This window comes from Hoplias malabaricus, chromosome 3 (assembly GCF_029633855.1).
Source record: "Hoplias malabaricus isolate fHopMal1 chromosome 3, fHopMal1.hap1, whole genome shotgun sequence".
In the NCBI taxonomy this organism is placed as follows: Eukaryota; Metazoa; Chordata; class Actinopteri; order Characiformes; family Erythrinidae; genus Hoplias; species Hoplias malabaricus.
Window position 1 is genome coordinate 70,802,345 of NC_089802.1, and position 25,034 is coordinate 70,827,378.

Here is a 25,034-nt window from a genome sequence, read left to right on the forward strand (position 1 = left end):
AATTGACTGCTTTTAAGGGTTCTTAAACAAACACAACTGGAGCCCTGAGAACCAAGGCAGAAATATATGAAAGGTTCTGCTCTAGGATGCAGACCCTCTTGTGTTTCTATATATAGCACCAGAAAGGATCATGGTGGTTCCCATTTTGATCAAGGCAGAAACACACACCAGTGAATAATTTCACACAGCCGATCCTCCTACCAACATATGCGGGTACTTTGGACAGCGGGAGAAACCAGAGCACCCAGGGGACACCCAATCAGACACAGAGAGAACACAGCAGACTTCTCAAAGGCAGTGACCCAAGGTGGGAATCAAACCCAGGACCCTGCTGCCCAAATTGTTCAGTTAATATAGCAGTAATACATCGAATATTGGTGTGATTTAGCCCTGTGAATGAAGATGACCTGGAGTAAAGTGCATTGACCATGTACCAAAATGTACTGGAATGCCATGATGTTAAATAAGAAGAAGACCATTCATTTTTAATGAGTGCTGTTACGACACATCTAGGAGAGGTCACTCCTCAAGAGCAAAACACTGTCCCTTACGTCCTCAATCAAATGGACCCCAAGGTGGACGCAGTGTAGATTAACTTCAAGAGTTCATTGCTGTCCAGTTCAGTGGATTCTCTAATAGAGACTAGGTTTCAGCACCAGGGACAGCGGCCCATTCAAACGCTTTCAAAACTCAGGGGCGGACTGGTGTGTTCGTGACACTGTAAATAATTAGGTAAATAATACTTTTATTATTTCTCATTTTTGTGTTCTGTAAATATTTTATTGTAAAACACCAATACTTTTCAGATCAATGTGAGTTGCTATATTTATATATATGCTTAAGGTGGACATAGACCATTTTTTTTCTTTCCAACCAGCTTTTAATTTCAAAACCATGGCTTTTTCCTCAAGTAGCAAAACCCAGTTGGACGTGCGTTTCATGGAAGAAGGCTCCTGAGACTTCACCAGGCCTGAAGGAGCTGATGCTGCAGTGAATGACAGGACACAAACCACTGCATCCTTATCATTCGGGGCAGATCAAGAACAGCATCAAAGTGCTTTAGCTGTTCTCAGTGTTTGTATTCTTGATACTGGAATAGAACCTATTCAAGATTCAAATCTTTAATGAATAGAAACACAGAGACTATGCTGTTCTATCATAGGGCACAAGTCAGCTTTATTTTACTCACACTGGCATGGAATAGCTGTAAATCAAACTTAACAAAGCTAACGCTACTTTCTGATCAGTCAGTTCACCGGCTAAACCCACCTTAAACCCCAGTGTTCCATCCTCCGCCGTATAGAGCTGTTTGAGTATCAAAAGCTGAGGATTGGTGAAGACTACTGATCACAATCCAAGCCCCGCCCCCAGACATTGATTGACACAAAGCCTCCTGATGCGGGAGAATGGGTCTTGGAAATAAAAAAGCTGGTTCTGTTAAGTGTCATTAGGAAATAGACTAAGTCCACCTTAAACGTATATGGAACACAGAAACAAACAAACATGGAAAACAGAATTATACTGATATAAAATATCATATTACAATACAGCCACATTAATGTGAAATTCCCTGCTGTTTTACAATAAAATTTGTTTTCTGTCTTTCAAAATAAAAGTATGAGGAGATTTCATTAATTCCCAATTAATGTATTAATATAAATATATCTATCAATAACATCACAAACACCCTATCATTTCATACACGGCCATCACACATCCTGCATTTCTTCTGAAATCAAGGTTATGGAGTTGTTAGTCCACACCGTGCTTTACCCTAGGTGCTGGAACATTGCTGTGAGGATTTGACGGCACTCAGCCACCAGAACATTAACGTCAAAGGTCACTAAACGCCACAATGGTGCTCCTTCATTCCAGAGAATGCAGGATGACGGCTTCCCGGCCCAGGGCCTTGGGCTTCGTAGTCCTATAGTCAAACGCTTCACACTGAGCATGATGACTTGTTCCAGAGGGTCCTATCTGGAGTCTGACTTTTCTAAGGAGATGATAAATGCAGTGTGTATAACTGAACACTATGTGCACGGCCTATGCATTTCCACATATTCTCCTCGTGTTTACACACAGGCTAATGCTGTAATAGCAGGTAAACATCTAGATACCACTAGAGGAGTGTAGGGTGAGCATCTGAATCACGGTACTGTAACTGTTTTTAGTCTTTAGCCTTTATCCGCATAATGGTCTCCAACACTAGAACGTGCTGCTTCAGCTGCCAAGGAATGACGTAAAGATCGAGCAGAACACCCCTGCGTTTGTGTCAATAACCTGAGCCTTAGTGCAGCACAAAAAAAGGGGGAAATCAGGGGAGATCAAAGCTTGGAGCTGTCCACCGCGTCAGTCTGGATTAACTCCATCATTTACCCTTTACATTCCAAGGCTAACATGTATACACCACTCAGCCATAACACTGAACTCACCTCCATTTTGCCATGCTGTCAATGTTACCCCCTTTTTTTTTACAATATAGGTGCACTTTGTAGATTAAAGTCTGTAGCCCGTCTGTTGCTCTTCGTACTACTTAGCCCACTTTCACAGTTTTCAGTGCCTACATGACCAGTGCCCACAGGATCAGTCTCATCGCCGCAGTGACACTGATGTGGTGGATCAGAAGCAGCTGTGCTTCAGGAATTCAGGAGGTTTTAACACCTCACTGTCACTGCTGGACTGAGATAAGTCCACCATCCAAAAATATCCAACCTACGGTTACAACATCCTGTGACCACTGATGAAGGGCTAAAGGATGACCAACACAAACTGTGCAAAAACTGACAAGCTACTGTCTCTGACTTTACATCCACAAGGTGGACCAATGAGGTAGTCAAGGTGTGTTTAACAGTGAGTGAATGCAGTGGTTAAAAACTCCAGCAGCACTGCTGTGTCTGATCCACTCATACCAGTCTCACACACTGACATTCCAAAACCGTGTCAGTGTCAACGTAGCGCTGAGAATAGGAAATACCTGCCTTTAGTGGTTCTTAGCACTGAAGTATAGAGTGAAATGTGGCTAGACAATGTATGCAGAGCAACAGATGGACAACAGTAATTGTAGAACTATAAAGTGCAACCCTGTGGTCAGTGGAGTGGATGTATACCACCATCAATGCATTCCCACGTTCAAGCCAATGAGAGTAATAGAAAAGAGCCCGGGTGTATTAATATTCATATATATATATATTATTTTTCTTCAAATATACAATATAAAACATTACGTTTTATACTATAACAATTGGCACATGTTTTTGATTCGTTGGTTTAGAGAACGGTTTCGTTGCAAAATTGTACATTCACTGTTCAGATCTAGAGCATCATCAGGAGACGTAGGAGCAGGGTGTTGTTGTAGGCCAGCACCTTGGACAGCTCAGCGTCGGTGACAACATCTGCGTTCTACAGTCTCTGAACGCCAGACAAAAAAAACAAACAAACAAATAAACAAACAAACAATCCAAATGATCTAAAAAAACTGAGAGAAACTGGAACACTGACGCACTAGAACATTTTAAACACCTCTCACGGCGGCCCTGCCCCAGGTAGCGCTGTTTAATCTTGTTGATTTTTTTTTTTCGTATTGTTGTTGTTGTTTTTGTTGTTGTTGTTTGTTTTTTGTTTAAAAGCCACAATGAAGATACAATGAGAATACCTTAAAGCATGCATTAAGTAAACTATGAATTAGGACTTCCCCCTCCCTTTCCTCAGTCTCACTGTCTCTTTCTCGTGACATTCACGAGGAAGGTGGGAGTCAGGGGGTGGTCGCCGTATACACATCTAGGATGAGATGAAACCTAGGGTCAACGTCAACGTCATCGTCCTCCGTCCGGGCTCCATGTACATTCAACCCGCCGCTTTGGTGGACGAGTGTTTAAAGGCGGGAGGGGGGATGTGATAGTGAGACCTTAAACCTCTCTCTCGCGCACGCGCTCTCTCTCTCTTTCTCTCTTCTAGAACCCCCCCTCCCCTCCCTCCAAAAATATCCGAAGGCCAAACGCGGCCAAGGCGGAGGGCCTAGCGGTCCAGGCTGGTGGTCCATTTCCCGTCAGCGTCCTTGGAGCCGCCCTCGTTCTTGAGGTCCTGGAAGACCTCGGTGAAGAAGTGCGGGTCGGCGTTGATGCGCAGCATCTTGGCGCTCATGCGGTCGATGATGCGCAGTGCGCGTTCCCAGAACGCCTCCTTGTTGGCCTCGGCCAGGAACGGCTTGAGCGGGTACGAGATCTCGTTGCCCATGTAGGAGTAGGCCAAGTACAGACAGGTCAGGAAAGTGGCCTGCAGCTCGTACTCGCTGGACACGTCCTCGGTCACGGCCTCGCGGCACAGCAGGTACACGAAGACCAGGTTGGCCGGGGTGATGAAGCCTTGGTCCTGCCAGCCCTGGATCAGCAGGGAGCGGTCCACGTTGCGGAACCACAGGATGATCTCGTTGGGGCTCAGCTCCTTGAGCTTGTAGCAGCGCCGGCACACGAACTCGCTGAGGCAGCGCAGCAGCTCGCCGGTGGAAGCCTGGACGATCACCCGCCGCGGGGAGACCACGGAGCGGCCGCTGGGCTGCCGCTGGACCGAGAGGAGCTGCTTGCCGCCCTGGGTGGCGCTGAGCGAGGCGCGGAGGTTCTTATCTGGGACGGTGGGGACCGGCACGGCCAAAGGCCCCGGCTTCTTGCGCTCGGAGCCGGACTGAGACTTCTTGAGGTTCTCGGTGTTAAGCTGGTCCACGGGGTTCACCGTCGGAGCCGCCGGGGGGTTGGGGTTCACCTTTTTAGCGCTCTTCTTCTTGGCTGACGCCGCTACCAGCCGCTTCCATGTCAGCGCGGAGATGAGCACCGAGTGGCGCTTCAGGCTCTTCTCCGGTTTACCGTTGGCGCTGCGGCCGGCCTCCGCCGCTTTCTCGTCCGCGGCGACCCCCGCTTTTCGGGAGGTTGGCGAGATGGAGAGCACCGTACCCATGGTTTCCGCAGCTGGCGACCAACACCCACCGGTGCCCCCTCTCTTGTCCTGTCGCCCGACGCTACGTCTCTCCTCCGAGGGTGCGGTGAGGAGGTTTGGGGGGGCCCGGAGAGGGGAGGGGGCACAAATTCACAGCCGGAGGGTAGCGTCCGTTGACGCTTCACTGGACCATCGCACGGACCTGCGAGCTTTCAGACAGAAGAATAAGAACGATAGAAATCCAGATGTTGAAGCGCTCAAGCACCGAGTGCAACGTTATCGCTCTCTCTCTCTCTCTCTCTCTCTCTCTCTCTCCCCCTTCTATCGCTCTGGCGCGCGCGCGCTCCGCCACTCCTTCTGCGTGCCCGCGGTGCGCGCAGCCCCCGCCACAGCGCGAGGAAAGGGGGCAGGACCCGGGATTTGTAGCCGGGCAAAAAACACACGCAGTACAGCTCCGTGCACAAGGCAGAGCCTTTAGGAGTCAGCCAATAAAAGAGCGCCTCAAGATGACGGACAAACTGAAGAGCCAATCAGAATAAACGTCTGTCTGGTTCGTGTTTATAGGTTACACCGTCTGCGTCTGGTTTTGGGTCTTTTCTGCCTCTGTTTTTTTTTTTGGCTGCGCTTCTGGGGATTAACCCAGAGTCAGGACATTAAACAGAATCATATCTTATTTACAATCGATATATGATCAATTATACACTGATAACACATTCAGAAAGAGAGAGAGAGAGAGAGAGGGGGAGAGAGAGAGAGAGAGAGAGAGAGAGAGAGGGGGGGGGGAGAGGGAGAGAGAGAGAGAGACAGAGAGAGAGAGAGAGAGAGAGAGAGAGAGAGAGAGAGAGAAATAGAGAGAGAGAGAGAGAGAGAGGAAGAGAGAGAGAGAGGGAGAGAGAGACTGTGGTGTACCTTAAACGCTTAAGAAAGGTCTAGTTCCAATCATCACCGCTATCTCAAACCATTTAGAGTGGCCCATAGATAATATGCGTATAAACAGTACAGATTAAAATGTAATAAACTATATGTTCTTAATTTTTTAATTGAATTATGCTGAATTTTGAAAAACAGGTGGAGGTCCCCTTTAATATGATTATTAATCCGTTCACTTGCTGACTGTCCAAACCAGGTGTGAAGCAATTTTCTTGTTCACAGAAGCCACAGCAGTGACTTACAAAGCCATGAAATGACTCCATCTAGTGGTCAGATTGTGCCAGGAGACTTGTAGGGCACAGTCAGTGCAGCTCTAACTGTCCTAACTCTCAGTGCAGCAATCAGTCATTTCCTACTGACACCAGACAGAGGTTCTGTACTAAAGCTGTTTAAAACATGGCTGCCACACTGAACCATAAATACTCCATCTATTCAAGGGTACATTGCTCCTTTAATGAAGGAGCTCCACAGGCCTCAGATAAAGCTCTGTCACTGTTTAATGAGTTGAGATGTTAGATGTCCTAGAATAGAGCAAATGGAGCAAGCACAGTCAAAGGTTCAGAACCACAGACTGTGCCTCACTGAGTGACAGCTGTCCATTTGGGCTCCAGCGCCATAGTCAGCAACTTGGGCCCTGCTACTGTGAGATGTTTCTAGAGCAAATTGCTAGAACTTGGCCACAGTCCACAGTTATCAAGGCTTTAGTTCTTCTCTTTTTAGCTGCTTGCCTCAGTCAAATACATACAATGTATACATCCCTACAATCCCAATGCATGAAATGCCAGGACCTTTGGCACCAGAAACACATGGGTGAAAGATGAGACTAAAAATTGAATATTTAAGTTATAAAACACTATGGGTTAAGCTTAGTTCTGGTCTATCCTCCTTTCACTCCAGAACTAGGCTTAATCCCTATCTGAGAAACCACACCTTTATTATATTCATACTCTGATATTCTTATTGTCCAGTGTTTTTAAATTAAATTAAATTAAATTTGATTTAATATCTGTAAGCGGTTATCCAGTTCAGGGTCATGGTGGGTCCAGAGCCTACTTGGAATCATTGAGTGCAAGGCAGGAATACACCCTGGAGGGGGCGCCAGTCTTTCACAGGGCAACACACACATTCACTCACACCTACAAACACTTTTGAGTCACCAATCCACCTACCAACGTGTGTTTTTGGACCATGGGAGGAAACAAGAGCACCTGGAGGAAACCCACACAGACACAGTGAGAACACACCAACTCCTCACAGACAGTCACCCGGAGCGGGAATCGAACCCACAACCTCCAGGCCCCTGGAGCTGTGTGACTGCGACACTACCTGCTGTGCCACCGTGCCCCCCCAAATTTGATTTAATTTAATTTTACTAGTCCGTTAATAATGCACATTAAAAGTCCTATCAAATTGGGTAGTTAGCATGTTTTTTCTAGGTAGGTAGAACAAAATTGATATTTAATGCAATGCAGAAACACACACTGGACAGGGTTCTGGCCCATCACATGGCATCACACACTCACCCAGTGAATGGAAGCCAAAGCACCTGGAGGAAACCTGCGCAGACACAGGAAGAACACAACAAACCCCTCACAGACAGTGACCGAGGCAAGACCCAGGAGCTGTGTGATAGCGACATGACCCGTAGTCATGGTCCACCGGGGTCCTAAAGAGCAGGATGATAGTGTGAGGTTTGTGAGAAATGACAATGTGGACCCAAACGTGACTTGCTGCACTCACCTCCATTATTATCACCATAAAAGGTTCAAACCATGGGGTCTCTCCTGAAACAGGAAGACAATCTGGTTTATTAACATGTGACCAAGCAAAGCAGGAAGGGCCTAAACAGCTCTCGTTGCAGAAGATTTAATCAACTGGAAGGGATTTTGATAGCGAGAGACCCAACACCGTCACAGACAAAGAGAACTAGTCTAGACACGAAGCTGAGAGAAGTTTCCAAGAATCAGGGTGGTATTCTGATATGGACTGTAATCAGACACCGTTGAAATCCCATCCTTCACAGAAGGAGCTTAGAAGGAAGGTGGTAATTTCAGTGTAGAAATTATGTCCTCCATCACTCTGACAGAAGAATCGGTGTTTCTCCGTGTATGTAAAATCACGCTTAGGGAGATCACTCATAAAGCGCTAACAATGTCTGTATTATTTTATGTAAATTAATATAAATTATTTTTAATATTATTGTACGGACAATGAATTTAGAAACGAGGAGGTGGTTTTAATGTTATGGCTTATTGGTTTATTAGACATGCCACAGTGGCACAAAATGAACAAAACACAATTCAGGACTTGATTAAGGATTTCATTATACATCTGTCTCTCTCCTGAGTCAGCTCTTTTTGATCTAGTTGCTGTGGATCCACACCCTTAAGACACACAATAATTCCATACGCAGAAATTTGTCATTAGCATTGTCTAACAAAACAGTCTTAGGATCATAGTCTTATTTCCAAGTATGTTCTAGATTTCTGTAACTGAAACATCTTATTGGCATGTAAGAAAAGTAAAGTGCCAGCAGGGGGCAGCGTTGCGTACTCAATACTTGTACAGGGTGGGCCATTTATATGGATACACCTTAATAAAATGGGAATGGTTGGTGATATTAACTTCCTGTTTGTGGCACATTAGTATATGGGAGGGGGGAAACTTTTCAAGATGGGTGGTGACCATGGTGGCCATTTTGAAGTCGGCCATTTTGGATCCAACTTTTGTTTTTTTCAACGGGAAGAGGGTCATGTGACACATCAAACTTATTTGGAATTTCACAAGAAAAACAATGGTGTGCTTGGTTTTAACGTAACTTTATTCTTTCATGAGTTATTTACAAGTTTCTGACCACTTTTAAAACGTGTTCAAAGTGCTGCCCATTGTGCTGGATTGTCAATGCAACCCTCTTCTCCCACTCTTCACACACTGATAGCAACACCACAGGAGAAATGCTAGCATGTGGGCCATTCAACTGGCTCACGTTGACCAATCCACTTTCCAGGAAACTGTTCATCTAGGAATGCTCGTACCTGACACCCATAATGTAGTGGTGCACCATTTTTTTGCTGGAAAAACTCTGGGAATGTGCAGGCTTCAGTGCATAAAGAGGGAAACACATCATTATGTAGCAATTCCGCATATCCAGTGGCCTTGAGGTTTCCATTGATGAAGAATGGCCCCACTATCTGTGTACCCCATATACCACACCATACCATCAAGATGTATATGTATATTCACAAGAACATGAGCCACAAACTGCACAGACAATAACATTATGACCACTTTGTTTGTACAAACCCTGTCCATTCTCTCAGCTCCACAGACCATGCAGGAGCACGTTATATTTCTACAATTAGTTTGTAGTTCAGCTATTGCTCTGCATACTTTGTTAGCCCCCATTCACCCTGTTCTTCATTGGTCCCCAGAGGACCACTACTGAGCATGTACTATTTGGCTGGTGGTTGTGTAAGCATGCGTCATGCTGGATCAGACACGGCAGTGCTTCTGGTGATTCTAAGCACTGTGTCCGCTCTAGACACACCTACCGTGTTGGTCCACTTTGTAACTCATCTGTTGCTGCGCAGTTTGTGTTGGTCGTCCTCTAGAACTTCACCAGTGGTCACCTGACAGTTTTGGCTGTATATTTTTGGTTTGGCTACTCTCAGTTCAGCAGAGTCGCCGGGGTGTTTAATACTTCCAGCAGCACTGCTGTGTCTGATCCACTTAGTTTCAGGTTTTTATTACTTTTTAAGGACACGTTTAAAAAAAATAAATAGAGACATTTTTTTCTCAAGACAAAAATAATATATTGATTTATTATTAACATGACATGGCTTCAGTAGCATATTCAGTGTGTACTTGTTATGATATCTTGCACCCACTGACATTATTTCTTTATTTACAGCTAAACTTATACAATTAAATTCATGTCTAGTGTATGGAAGTCTATCAGATTACAAGACTGTCTTTGTGGTGGAAACAAACAAAGGGGTGGGTGGGTTGGATTTGATCCTCAGTCATCACTTCAGTGAATTGCCTCATTGACATGGTATGTCTTTCTTCCTACTATATTTACAGCAAATCTTTTACATTCATCCATTCATTCATTAATCTCCTGTAACTGTGGGTCCGGAGCCCACCTGGGCACAAAGCAGGAACTCACCATTTCACAGGCTGCCAATCCATCACAGGGCATCATGTGAAATATCAGATTAGAGTAACATAAGCTTGTTTTAAGGCAAGTGGAAAGATACAGCAGGGCTATTTTTTTTAACACCAGCTGCCTGTGAGTAGAAAGTCAGGGGTGATTTTAAGAAGCAACGGGCAAAAATAGTCCAGTTGACCTTGAAAAACATTGTTATATTAATGATGTTTTATTATTATTATTATTGGTTTATTTTTATTTATCTGAAACCAGACCTCTTCGTATCGGGTCCATGTTTTGTTTACAACATATGGACCACTGGCTTCACTTCAGTCCTGGCCTGAGGTCCATCAGAGGGTACTTTGCAGCCCCTCTGTGGTTGAAAAACCCTGTTAAAACAAAAATGACAACACTGAAGGTGAAGGATACCTATGGACTTTATACCACAGGAAATGAGCTGTTCATAAATATATCTATTGCATTTTTAAAATACATTATTCTGTGGTTATGCATGTGTTATACAGTCTCTACATAGACCACCTACATAGTGTTACTAAAAATAATTAAAAAAACAGTGTACAAAACAGCACAAAGTTGGCAGTGTTGACGGTCAATCAGGGGAAGTAACATAACCCTGATAGTTGCGGCCAACGAGTTAATATCAGCAGATCTGTGTTTCTCCGAGAGCGAAGCTGAGGCTAGATTGGTATGCTGTCAAAATAAGTCCAAAGTCCTAAGCAGAATCCCTGACATAGAAATGAGAGGCACTTGTACTAAGAGTTTCCTATCCTCCTCCAAAGTTACATAGTGCAGTTTCTGCAGTGCTGAGTGTGGAGTTGCAACAGCAGAGGTTCTATTCGGTCTATTTCAGGTCAATGAAGCATCACAATGAGTTTGAAGCTGTAATTTTGAGGTAAATATACTACCTAGTGTTCCTTTAACATTTTATTTGGGGGAGACTAATACAATAGAATACAAAATGAAAGCTATTTTAAATTCTCAAATAGGGTTCCCATTTAACTGGCTTCTGAACAACATTTTGGCGAGATCAGAATAACAGATCCAAGTCTAAAGGCAGATGCTAACCTCCCTCCTCACTATACATGTCTCACACTGGACCACGCAGCACCACTGGAACTGGCACTGACAGTTCTCCTCATACTCCAGTGTGACCTGAGTGTGTCCTTTACTGCAGCAGAGCCACTGGCAAGCTCCTGGGTCCGTCCCTGCCTCTGCCATTGTCTCTGTCTCCATCCCTGTGCTGTTACACTCTCTGCCCCTCGTCCCCTCCGAGCCTGTCCTGCGACTGGGCCAGCAGAAGTCTGGTGACATGTCTGAATAGACGAGGCTCTGGGCGTCCGGTGGCGCCATGTGCGGCTCCAGGGGGATGAGGGATTTGCCGTCGTTGCCGCCCATCACTCGGACGGCTGTCTGGAACCTGGACATGAGGTGGTTGCCCACCTGCCGGAACAGAGGCAGCTTCCCCCAGCAGCTGCGCAGCGTACAGGAACCGGACAAACCGTGACACTTACATTCAGTCCTCATATGGTTCTTCACAGCCTGAGAGAGAGAGAGGGAGAGAGAGAGAGAGAGAGAGAGAGAGAGAGAGAGAGAGAGAGAGAGAATTACCTTAAAATTACAGCTTCAAAATCATTTTGAAAATTCACTGACATGTAATAGGAAGAACAGAGCCTCTATCTTTGCTACTCTGGGACCAGCACTGCAGAAACTGCTCTATGTAACTTTTGGAGGAGGGTAGGAATAGTTCTCGGTCCCAAATGCTACTGAAGCTCATGCCATAGTTACTGATCAGAGCTCTACCCCTCCAGAGATCCCTGTCACATTGCTTCACAGCCCAATTCTGGAAGGCTTTAATACCCCACTACCTAAAGTGGCACTGAGGGTGGTATGGTGGTGCAGCAGGTAGTGTCGCAGTCACACAGCGGAGTTTGGTGTGTTCTCCCTGTATCCATGTGGGTTTCCTCCCAAAAAAACACACGTTGGTAGGTGGATTGGCGACTCAAAAGTGTCTGTGTTGCCCTGTGAAGGAGTAGCGCCCCCTCCAGGGTGTATTCCTGCCTTGCACCCAATAATTGCTTGTAGGCTCTGGATCCACTGTGAACCTGAACTGGATAAGCGTTACAGATAATGAATAATGTGGCACTGCGCATGGTGATCTCAAGTGTAGCTACATTTATTTGATACTTATTTTGTGGAGATTAAAAATGGTACACAATTGTAAAGGATAAAAAAAAAGCTTGTACAAAAAACCATGTATGCTTTGGACAAGAAATGAGGAGAAAAAAGCAGGGTACAGGCCCTTTAACGTATTGTTTCTGAGAGTTTCAGAAAAACACATCTAGCTGTTTTATTGCCCAAATATAGTTTGGAGCACATCTGGCAGCTTTAAATACTTGTCCAGACACTGACTTTAGTAGCTCAGTAATTAATGTGTGATTCACAGAGTGATTTACTACCTGTCTGTTTTATATTCTGTGTTTTATCATCTGTCACAGGAGCGAGAGAGTGAAACGTGTTCTTTAACATATTTATTACCTATAGATATACTGTATCAAGCAACAAAAACGCTCAGAACCATCTCAATATTTCACCACTAACTCCATCCAGATAAACACGCTTGAACACACTCATCCTGGAAGCACCGCAAATCTCTCAGAGAAGCACTACTCCCTTCTCCCTTCTGGACACCTGCATTAACACAGCCTTAAATGGAGGTGAACTCATCGGGGGTCATCCACAGCTTGTGTGTGTGTGTGTGTGTCTGTGTGTGTCTGTCTGTCTGTCTGCATTTCTGTGAGGCATTTGATTCACTGTATCAGAATACTTATGATTGAAATACAGTTCTGGCACACAAGAGGGCGCTGTTTCTTTCTGGTGAGACCAAGGTGTATATCTGTAGATATGTTAGTATGACAGAGTTGTGGATAACCTGTCTGCATCACCTACAAAGCAGCACAGACACTGTCTCACACTAAACCACTATAACAGTGACTATGGAATATTTCCATTTCCTATTAAACAAAGGCTCTATTATCAATAAAAGCTTAAAAACAGAAAAAAAAACAACTTTAAAAAACTACCTCTAAATATCAATGGACTAAATGCAGATTCCTTTACTCAATTATGCATTTGAATAGAAGCCAAATGTTTTATCATTTAAAATTACTCAAAAATGTAGAAATGAATCTGCATTTTATTACGTCGATATATTTCATTAAATATAACTAGATATTACACACTCCTTACACATAATAAATCACAAATATATAAGTGTAAAAAACTACTATTTAATTAAAAAATTATATATCTGTGTTTCATTCATCACCGCAACCCTGAAATGGAGAAGCGGAGAAGAAAATGATGATGATGATGATGATGTTTCATTCATTCATTCATTCTTTCGTTCATTATCTGTAAATAATTTCACACACTCACACCTGTGTTTTAGACTGCAAGAGGAAACCAGAGCACCTGTAGGAAATCCACGCAGACACAGAGAGAACACAACAAACTCCTCATAGACAATGACCTGATTTAACACCAGGACCCTGGAGCTGTGCGGCTGTAACAATACCTTTCACACTACCTTTCTGCCCTAGTGTTATAACTTTCACTCCAAATATAAATACAGATAAACTACGGATACTGGAAGCCTGTGCTAGCATTTCTCCTGCAGTGTTGCTATAAGTATGTGAAGAGTGGGAGAAGAAGGTTGCACTGACAATCCAACACAATGGGCAGCACTTTGAACACATTTTATAAGTGGTCAGAAACTTGGAAATAACTCATGAAAGAATAAAGCACACCATTGTTTTTCTTGTGAAATTCCCAATAAGTTTGATGTGTCACATGACCCTCTTCCCATTGAAAAAACAAAAGTTGGATCCAAAATGGCCGACTTCAAAATGGCCACCGTGGTCACCACCCATCTTGAAAAGTTTCCCCGCCCCCATATACTAATGTGCCACAAACAGGAAGTTAATATCACCAACCATTCCCATTTTATTAAGGTGTATCCATATAAATGGCCCACCCTGTACATTTATTTGTGTAAATGTAACTAGATATTACAGCTTCCTGCCACATAATAAACATGAATGTATAATGATTATATAACTTCCATACTGATTTATAAAATTATATATATTTGTGTACATCCACATGTGCCAGGAGAGGCTGATCTATCAGAATGACACTAATACAACCAGGTTCTGAATGGGACCATGAAATAAATAATTGAATCAAATAAACAAATAATAATAATAATAACCCAGAGGAACGCATGTTGGAGGATGTTGATGGAGAAACAGTGGAAACTTTGAAGCTTTGTAGTTCCTGCAGAGGGCTGAAGAGCTCTGAGAATTTTCACTGACTCAAAACACAGGCGTTATCCTGAAAACACTGCCGTTGTTTTGTTTGTTGAACAAGTAAACAACCCCATGAGGTTCCATCACATGACAATCAGAAGTGTCCACAATGTTATATACTCTTACTGGCCACTTACACTACAGCTCAACCTTGCTGGTGTCCAATTAGAAACTGTGCCATGTTACATTTACTCACGCACCTTTACTTCAATATTGATTAAATTGCGCCTTGTGTTATCAGTCCATGATACTGTGGGGTCTACCAAAGAGTATAAAACATTTGTAGGTCCCCTATTAAGGAACTGAAATGGGATGCTCTGGAGCAGCTGCCCTCAACCTTAAAGTCACTATGCCTGATACCAAAGCTGGCCAGAGGGGTTTAAAGCTTTCAAACACTGGGCTGTAGAGCAGTGGGGCTGCATTCTCTGAGTCATTAAGCACCATACAATACTATTTGGACGATCTGGAGTGTGCAGGAAATCAAATCTTGGCAGCAGTGGTCCAACATTCCTTATAGTGCAAATTAGTGAGAAGACATTAGCCTATATACTATATATAGTCAGTCAATGGTGTGTGTGTGTGTGTGTGTGTTTGTGCATTCCATACCAGTCTTCCAGCCTCATTATTGTGGAGGTCGATCAAGGTCCTGATGTCACTCTTGCCCTTTCTCTTCAGAGTATCAATGAATTGACGAGAAGTCTCATAGCCAAAGTCCACATCATCCCCACAGCCGCCCCACTCCCAGCGCTGGTCCTGACCTGAGATTTGCCTTACAACTCGCTCCGGGGGGCCCCCAGGAGAGCCCCTGAGAGTCACACAGCCACACTCCAGCAGCACCCCCTGGCTGCAGGCTTGGGTCACTGCGTATAAAACTCCTGCAGCCGTGACTCCATTCAAAAATGCCGTCTCTCGAATGTCTGAGAAGAAATCAAAGAATTGAAGAATCAAACAGTTACACTTACATAGTGTGTTTCTCGCATAATATTAAACAAAATCTGTGACAATAGGACAATTGTTTGATAAAATCCAGGACTGGCATCACATTACAAATCACTTGTCCAGTCCTCTCAAAGTCTAGCCTAAGCAAGTTAGCTTTTAAAAACAGCTTTCAGATTTAAAATCTATGAAGGGATGGCTTAGATATGGTGCAGTATGTCCTGGAAAGGGTTAAGGGGTCATATGGGTCCCTGACTGCCTCTGAAGGTCATTAGAGTGACTGGATTACAAAGAATTTCTGAGACACATTAGACCCCACTAACCCCTGTACTTAGCACTCTCCACTTCAGATCAGATCTCTAAAGATGTAGGCTACATGGACAGAAGTTTGTGGACATCTGCTTATCCTTTATCAACAGGGCACATGTCTGGGAAGTCTTGGCATCCAATGTTTAATGGAGGATTAGTTCTAGATATACACCACTCCAGAAAACACAGTTCCACGGCCTGGTGTGAGTGATTTATGCCCCTCCCGCTCATGCTTGGAACTGAGTTTTGTGAATGTAGCTCGTGTGCAGCTACTCCATAGTACTCCATTTCAATTGATACTTCTTTACTGAGATTATACAAGCATAGGGTGCACTTTATAGGAGGTGAACTTACCCAATACCAGATGTGTCTACAAACATTTTTACTAGGCCGTATGTTAATGCCAAGTGTGAATTGTTCATATTTGAAACTGATATCTCAATGTTAACAATGAGCACTAATCACTGACATGACTTACAGTTATATTTGATGCTATGTGACACATTAATGAGCATCTGACATGAAAACAGCTCCAAAATATCTGGAGCCATACAAGCACCAACAAATGATTACGACCTCCTTCCTTGAATTCCCAGCACTAGTTTGAGCATGAAATGCCACTTATTACAAAGCACACATATTTATATTTCATCACTGTGACATGTCCTAAATATCTGAGGCATTACATTATTATCCATAAATCTATGAAGGACACATTCCTTGCCCATCTCTCAAGTCTAGATCTGTCTAGACAGGTTCAAGGGGTTTGCTCTTCTATGTGACTCAAGGTTTCTCCGAGAAGCTCTCATTCTAGGTGTCGAATTCTCACAAAACTAATTTCCAGCTGACAGAATTCCTACTTCAATGTCATGTTCCTGACAGCTCCACTCATATAGGATTATAATGATGACAGATCAGCCTTTATCAGTAATCTTAGCTCCAGTTACCAAAAAAGACACCACTGGCTTCTAACTCTAACTGAAGAACCGGAGAAAACAAAAGGCGATAAATACACTTTCAAAGAGATTAGCCTACCCAATGGACAGCTCTAAATCTGTGATCCGATTGGCTGAGCCATATTCAAAGCTGTTGTGATATATTCAAAGTACACATGGACAGGCTGACATAAAATGTACAATTGTATAAAAACATAGTGTCCCTTATTCATTGAAATTGCCTAAAAGTTGGTGCAGATTTGACCATGCTGAATAATGTGTGAACTGTTCATTGCTTAATTCGTGAAAGCATGACATGGAAACAGGCAGAGCTTTGAGCGCAGTTGATAAATCAGATCAAGTGGCAGATCAAGTGGCAGATCAAGTGGATAAATCAGATCGGGCGGCACGGTGGCTTGGTGGTTAGCACGTTCGCCTCCCAGCGCTGGGATCTTTGGTTCAAGTCCCATCTGGGTGGAGTTTCCATGTTCTCCCCGTGTCTGCGTGGGTTTCCTCCGGGGGCTCCGGTTTCCTCCCACAGTCCAAAAACATGGAGGGTAGGTGAATTGGCTTCTCTAATAACTGTCCTGGTGTGTGAATGAATGTCTGTATGTGTGAGCCCAGATATGGATTGGCGCTCTGTCCTGGGTTAAACCCTAGTGCCCGATGCAGTCCTCCAGGTGGACGGTCGTTTCTGGTTGAGAGTACGCTGTGCGCGTTTGGCTGCCGCTTCTCGCCAATGTGTGTGTGAATTGAGCATTCTGAGCAGTGTAGATTGTAAAGCGTCCTTGGGTGTCTAGAAAGGCGCTATATAAGTGTAACAATAATAATAATAATAATAAAAAGTGCTTGAAATCAAGTGCCAGCATACTTAGCCTAATTTACATATCTATTACATGAAACAAACCTACTTCTTGCAGATGTTAACCTAGTGAGCCAATGTACAGATGGATTTTTGAGGGTCATGAGGCTATAGCTTCATCATTAGAGTCCGAGGTTGATAACTGCACTCTAGTACTAGACCTGAGTTTGTTACTGACAAGTATCAAAATGAACAGTGACAGCTGCATGTGTACATTTTGCCATCAGATTTCACCATACCTAGCACTAATGAATGAGAACCACTGAGTCAGAATGGTCCACAATGGAGCCAGGCACCCAAATCAAAGCTACCTCAAAGAAAGCTGCCATTTTGTTATGAATACGATGTTGGCGATTTTGTCAGAGATGTTGTTTAAAAATAGTTCTGTAATAAGGTATTGGCCTGTAAATTTTTATATCTAACTGCTCTGACCAGGTCCGGTTTTAGCTTTAGCATTAGCATTAGCATTTCTAATTTCCTATTTGTTCCCCTTGACGTATCACCCCTAGGTTATTCAGTGGTTAAAATAAGAGTAATGCGACTACATACACGCAAAGCAAGCCAATGCCTTTTTTACTTGACGCATTGCGAATGTTGCAAGTGTTGTGCAGCTAAAATTGCATCACGTCCAGACAGTGTGCTGTTGTAGTTAAACTTTATTAAAAAACAACACCAACTCATTCATTCCTTCATTCATTATCTGTAACCCTTATCCAATTCAGGGTCACGGTGGGTCCAGAGCCTACCTGGAATCATTGGGCGCAAGGCAGGAATACACCCTGGAGGGGGCGCCAGTCCTTCACAGGGCAACACAGACACACACACACACACACATTCACTCACACACACGGACACTTTTGAGTTGCCAATCCACCTACCAACGTGTGTTTTTGGACTGTGGGAGGAAACCGGAGCACAACACCAACTTCTCTTCATAAATGTTGCTAGTTTGTATCGGGTATTTTAGCAAATATATCAGTTTTTGATGCTAATTCAGTTAACAGTATTGTTAGTTTGCATAGCAGGTGTATATTTTAAAGAATTAAATCTTCTCCTATTCAAAGGGTCAGGTGAAATTCTCAGGAAACATTTGCACATCTCCAACCCATTTAATCAACAAAGAGACAATAGCAGTAACACTTTATTTTTCCAACAGGGAAATCAGCTTTGACTTGGAATTCTTTATATGGGCATAACACTGACTAGAATGTACTGCTTCGGGAAGGTAACAAAGAGACGCAGCTACAGCTACAGCTTAAACTCATTGCCTTCTGAGCCGTAGTAGCAGTAAAACAATACTCGTGCCCTCTCATGGCTGGAAGAGGAACTACACTTAAACACTTGCTCCAGACTTTCTAGAAAGCTGTTAGAGTACTTCCTGTCACACTCTCATTCTGAGAACACTTGGAGGGACTGAATAAGCTGTGAGTAAGCGTTGACTCAGCAGAGAGCTGACCCTCCATGGCCAAGCAACGGTCAACATGTCAGTAAGTGCCTGGGAAAGCGCTCCAGCTCAACTCTCTTTCTGGGAATTAAAGTAGATCATATCACCAGGAGAATTCAGTCTGTCAGCTGTGGACAGCTCCATCTTTTGACCCTCTTCTTGTTTTCAGAGCATCAGATGTTTTTAGATGAACTCGAGAGCAGTGCCAAATAATTATTATAGAATGGAATATTTTATCGTATTTATTAAAGTGACATGAAGTGATTCCTCTGAGAGAGCAAAAAGACAAAACACTCCAATAAATTCCTCTAGGATATAAAAACTGAATCCAAAGAAATTACAAGCCCCCATAGGCATAATTTCCAGGGGGAACTGGGAGGTTATAATTTATCTAAATAGTTAGAACACAGCCATATTAACCCTCCAAATAATAATAATAATAATAATAATAAATGAAGGCAGGTACAACAGGAAGTGCCGCTGTCATACAGCTCCAGGTCCTTCCTCCAGGTGCTCCGGTTAAGTCCCACAGTCCAAAAACACGTTCGTAGGTGAAGTGGCTACTCGCAAGTGTCCGTAGGTGTGAATGTGTGAGTGTGTGTCACCCTGCAATGGACTGGCACCACTTCCAGGTTGTGTTCACACCTGTCAAGAACTTCACAAAGCCAGCCGACCTACTGTAGTTTGTTTTTGGATCATAGGAGGACACTTGAGTACCCGGAGGAAACCCAAGCAGACACAGTGAGGACACACCACACTCCTTAAAGACAGTGACCTAAGGTGAGGATTAAACCCAGGAGATCCTGGAGCTATGTGGCAGTGGCTCTACCTGCAGCCCACTGTGCTGCCCCATAAATGATGTTGAAAAATGAAATTTGACCAACCATTAAAATGGCTGCATTATTTGAAATAGGTTTTGCCATGATTCCTGTGTCTGCATGATGCCCAGACCCCAACTGAAGCTTCTGATCAACCCCACCAAAGTTTAGCTCAAAGTACGACCCACACGTGTCTTACCAGTGGAGTACGTAATAGCTGTGTTTTGGAAATACATGCTTTCCTGAAAGTCTTGTTTTTGTGTTGTCACACTGAGCTGTTTTCCTTTATTTTTTGCCATGGCTCAGTGGGTATGACCTCCTCCCCTCAATGTCTAAGAGGTTGGTTACAGTAGGGGTTAACAGAGTTGCCCCCAGCACAACAGATTAGAGTTTGACTGCCAAGTTCACGCAGGAGCACCCTGCCACATCAGTCAAAGGCACAACACTTGTCTCTGAATAAGTCTATGGCTGTGACTTCATTCACAATACGTGATTCGCTCTGTGTAATGCTATGAATCAGAGTTGTAAGCAAAGTAAAGTGAGCCTTACCCTGCTGTAGTATCTTTCCCAGGCTCTTGCTGTGACTACTGCAGTTCCAGCGGTGTTGGCGGAACTGGTGCTGGCATTCGCGCATACCCAGCCGTGCTCCTTTTGCCACTTCTTGGATGAGCTCAGGCTTCGTTTGGCACAGCTCAGAGTGAGCACCACCTGGAGGCTTGCTTCTCCTGCAGATGCTGTTGGGATCCATCATGAGGGGGCTGCCCTTCACAGTGCAGCTAGGGGAGGGGGCAGTATTATTGTAGATGTTACAGATCAGAGAAGCAAGGTTAGAAATGTTCCCATTTTCTTGATTGAAGTCATGTATTTAGACAATGTCTAAGGTTAGTGTAGTGGGAAAAACCAATGTACACCATGCGGTAGGGTTCAGAAACACCACTCTTACTGATAGATATCTAACCCTGCGTAGTCCATTATGCTAAACATGATTCAAATGGTCACTCTGGATAACATTCTGTAAACTTCATTCATTCATTCATTGTCTCATTGAATCATTAAGCACAAGGCAGGAATACACCCTGGAGGGGGCGCCAGTCCCTCACAGGGCGACACACACGCACTCACACTAATGGACACATTTGAGTCGCCAATCCACCTACCAACGTGTGTTTTTAGACCGTGGGAGGAAACTGGAGCACCCGGAGGAAACCCACACGGACACAGGGAGAACACACCAAACTCCTCACAGACAGTCACCCGGAGGAAACCCACACGGACACAGGGAGAACACACCACACTCCTCACAGACAGTCACCCGGAGGAAACCCACACGGACACAGGGAGAACACACCACACTCCTCACAGTCACCCGGAGGAAACCCACACGGACACAGGGAGAACACACCAAACTCCTCACAGACAGTCACCCGGAGGAAACCCACACGGACACAGGGAGAACACACCACACTCCTCACAGTCACCCGGAGGAAACCCACACGGACACAGGGAGAACACACCAAACTCCTCACAGACAGTCACCCGGAGGAAACCCACACGGACACAGGGAGAACACACCAAACTCCTCACAGTCACCCGGAGGAAACCCACACGGACACAGGGAGAACACACCAAACTCCTCACAGACAGTCCCCCAGAGCGGGACTCGAACCCACAACCTCCAAGTCCACTACCTGCTGCTTTATTTTTAAAACATTTCTATCGCTAGTATTGTGGTCTTTGGTGTATAGTTACCTCTAAAAATCTTGAATTGTTTTAAGCCCCCCTCAATGAAAAGTTTTCAATCGGGTTATTATCTCGGTGTGGTGTTATTTGTTAAGCGCCAGGACTGAGCTTTTTCTTTTTAAACTGTGGTCAAATTGGTGGATATGTTTAGCCAGGGTTTCTTACATCATAAACCTCAGGAACCAATTCCTTCCATTCATGGAGGGGGGCTTTGGAACTGCAGGTGATAGCGGGTAAGTGGAGATAGTGGTGGGTTCTAATTTCATATTCAGATCTGTAAGTACTGAATGCAGGAAAAGGTGTAGAGTTCCAACTAAACCTCTTTAAAGGCATTAAGGGGTTACATTTCTTGGAAATAATTTCTAAATATGACATTTTGATAAACAGAGTTTTTAAGTTAATTCAATGATCAGAGGGGGACATTAACTTGTCAAAGAACTTGCATTTGTATGTGGGTTTATTCATCTATTTACATTTGAACAATGTCTCTAAGTAACAGTGACATGATTTGACATTTGTGAGCAGAACCATGCTGTCTCTCGCTTCCTCTCTAACACTGTCATTCTCTCTAACTCCCTCTCTCTCAGTCATTCTCTCTCTGTCTCTTTCATTCTCTCTCATTCTCTGTATTGCTCTCTCTCTCTCTCATTCTCTCTCTCCTCAGTGATTTCTGTGAGACTCTCTTAGTCATTCTCTCTTACTCCCTCTCTCTTAGTCATTCTCTCTCTCTCTCTTTCATTCTCATTCTCTGTATTGCTCTCTCTCTCTCTCTCTCTCTCTCTCATTCTCTCTCTCCTCTGTGATTTTTATGTGAGACTGCTTTACGCCTCTAACCCATTACTATTGCCTTATAGGCTATAAATTCCTCAGCGGAACCTGTTCCCTGTTTCTGGATTTCCAGAAGAACCAGAAGGTAAAGGTAATAAATGCCTTCGGATGATTCTGCTGCAGTTTGCGAGCGTGTTTGTTTATCTCAGAGATATGTCTGATGCTGTAAACACAAGCAGACAGATAAAGTTTCTGGACACCTGTTCATCCAGCACTTCTCCATTATTCATAGAGAGTTAGGTCCTTGTTTAACACAGTAACAGCTCCTTCTGCTTTGGCTTTACACTATGTATAAGAACACTGCTGAGGACTGGACTGCAGTGAAGCATGAGAGCAGTAGTGAGGTCAGGTGCTAGTGTGCAATGATAAGTTCTGATTCACAAACGCATTTTTTAGATAGATAGATAGATAGATAGATAGATAGATAGTAACTCACCTGTGCAGATGAAGCACGCTGAGTGGAGCTGTGAGGATGAGGAGCAGAAGGAAGCGCGCGCGCGTGGAGAGGTTCATCATCCCGCAGAACTTCAGCGGCGCGCGGCTGCAGGAGAAGCGCGCGCCTGCAGCGCACCTGCGGCCAGCTCGCGGGTCATCGCGTCCTGTCACACCTGACACACACCGGCGCGCGAGACCAGTCGCTCAACACATGGCCCACCAGCGCGTGAGACCAATCCGTCAACGTACGCACATGTCCCACTCACAGCTCGAGACTCCGCACGAACGGGTCCACAAACTGCAGCGCGCGCGCTGTGTCGGAGCTGTTGAGGCACGTGCGCGCACTCCACCCTCACTGACGTCTTTCCGCTGTGTTTACGAGCGCAACGGTCAGTGCACAGCTGGACGAGTCTGTACAGAGCGCGCGCTCCGCAGACTAAATGAGAACCGGACTCGAGGCAGAATCGTTCATTTGAATCGGTTCTTTCAAAAAAAAAAAGTCGAATCGATTCACTGAATCATATTTTTTTTTGGACGTGGGCTTGTAAATAAATTCTAATAACGACTTTTTAAATTAAACTTCGACACAAATACATTTGGGTTCTTTCTGTAGGCTGTAGTTGACCTTGTGTTTGATTTGAACATTGACTCGAATTTCAGTAAATATGAAGGAATAGATATTAGCCTTTTGCTGATTTGACTTGAATGAATGATTCATTAATTCATTCATCTACTGTAAACCTTTTATCCTGTTTAGGGTCGCGGCGAGTCCGGAGCCTACACGGAATCATTGGATGCAAGGAAAGAACACAACCTGGACCTTAACAGACCATAACAGGCCCAAATACGTCTAATAGTCGTCTTTTCAATGTCTGTGTTTGGACGTCTTTTCAACTTTCATTTTCAACCTTAAGAGAACGTTGATTAGACGGCAGTCATTACGTTATTTCAACGTTGAATCAACGGCTAATTGTTTACTGGGTAATTACTTTGCAGGTTTTACTTTAATGTTAAATTCTTTTTAACACACAGTGCTTGAAACATTGTATGTAAATATGTTTTGTCCCGTGCACATTCTTCCTAGATGCCATTGGATCCTCTGAACTATAAGATTGTACATTATTTTGGCTACCATTTCCAGGATTTGTACAATGTGTACTAAATAGAGTTCACTTTTCATGGACGTACACATGAATTTCTGATGGCTTCTTACACAAATGCTAACACTAACCTTAAGCTTAATCCTAAAGTCTGGAATGTTACAAGTGGCAGGATTATCTTTTGCCGTCCTCCTGTGTACAGTTTTCACGCCGGAGTTTACACCACACTTTCTGTTGATTTTCTTGAAAGCTTGCATGGCTTTAGGGAAAATTATATAAAGAATCATAAAGAAAGATAATATTGAAAAATTATGAATATCTGGGCTCCTCCTTGTCATTGTAAATCAGCAGGTAATTGCTTGAAAGGGGTGTTTCCTATTGGACCGATGAACCCTGTATTAAAGTATGTATATAAGGCCTTAGCCTGCAATTTTATAAATAGAATTTATCTTATAGTTATGATTTCTAGGATAATTTCCACCAATGTTCTCCACGATGGACAAAAGTTAAAACTCCTCTCACCAGCTTCAACAGACAACCCAGGCATGACCTAACAGTACCCTCAGATATCTGACCACTAAGGCAGATAAGACCAATTATATCTCATAGGATGTGGGGTCCCGTTCCTTTGCGCCTTCTAGTTTCAGAAGGGCTTGAGGAACTAGGCACTGGGATCTAACATGCACTGAACTGGGTTTGTACAGGTTCCTGCAGATTAACTCCGCTTGATAACAACAAGAGAAGGATGTAGCTGGAGGGCCTGAGGGACTTGCCAAGGTCAACACGAGGCAGAGCACATTTTATGAAAAACATACCAGAAGTGATGGAGGAATGTCATAACACAAAACCCCAAACATAAGACCTCATGAAGTCTAGGAAATAAAAAGAAAACACAGGCAAAGCTGTTTTTCTCAGTTTGAGAGACAGCGCTCATTTCTAAAGCAAAAATCTGCTGCAGAGTAATTGAACATAGAGTTAACTCATACTTAAAAAAAAATTGTTCCAAACACAAAATGGCTCATAATACACACGTTTCCCCTGAATATCACAATCTCTGTTCATGGCAAACTTAGCTGTGCTCCAGAGGCACATCATAATACCGGCAATGTCATATCTTCATAACGTCATATTGTGCGTAGCTAGTTTTTCATACTAGGATGTCGAAGCTTAAAAGGCGACTAACTCTGATGCTAGTTCAGTGCACAGGAGTGTTAGCTTTCTTGTAACAAGATG

The 25,034-nt window shown here is 43.9% G+C and overlaps 2 protein-coding genes across 2 annotated transcripts; both read right to left on the bottom strand.

Annotated features, from left to right (window-relative positions):
- Positions 1 to 760: 760 nt before the first annotated feature.
- On the bottom strand, positions 761 to 5,265 carry cdk5r2a (cyclin dependent kinase 5, regulatory subunit 2a (p39)). Its single transcript, XM_066665216.1, has one exon. It carries the CDS (start codon positions 4,945 to 4,947, stop codon positions 4,015 to 4,017), a length of 933 nt encoding a protein of 310 aa, XP_066521313.1. The 5' UTR covers positions 4,948 to 5,265; the 3' UTR covers positions 761 to 4,014.
- A 4,434-nt stretch (positions 5,266 to 9,699) lies between these two features.
- On the bottom strand, positions 9,700 to 22,982 carry wnt6a (wingless-type MMTV integration site family, member 6a). Its single transcript, XM_066665614.1, has 4 exons — positions 22,703 to 22,982; positions 20,248 to 20,474; positions 15,001 to 15,311; positions 9,700 to 11,566 (listed from the first exon to the last, which is right to left on the bottom strand). The coding sequence occupies exons 1-4, from the start codon at positions 22,780 to 22,782 to the stop codon at positions 11,075 to 11,077; spliced, it is 1,110 nt and encodes a 369-aa protein (XP_066521711.1). The 5' UTR covers positions 22,783 to 22,982; the 3' UTR covers positions 9,700 to 11,074.
- Positions 22,983 to 25,034: the final 2,052 nt, after the last annotated feature.

Excerpts from the sequence above, each read along its gene's own strand:
- cdk5r2a (XM_066665216.1), bottom strand. The coding sequence starts at position 4,947 with ATGGGTACGGTGCTCTCCATCTCGCCAACCTCCCGAAAAGCGGGGGTC.
- wnt6a (XM_066665614.1), bottom strand. The coding sequence starts at position 22,782 with ATGATGAACCTCTCCACGCGCGCGCGCTTCCTTCTGCTCCTCATCCTC. Across the intron at positions 20,475-22,702 it reads AGCGTGCTTCATCTGCACAG|CTGCACTGTGAAGGGCAGCC; the intron begins GTGAGTTACTAT and ends CCCCTCCCCTAG. Across the intron at positions 11,567-15,000 it reads ATAATGAGGCTGGAAGACTG|GCTGTGAAGAACCATATGAG; the intron begins GTATGGAATGCA and ends TCTCTCTCTCAG.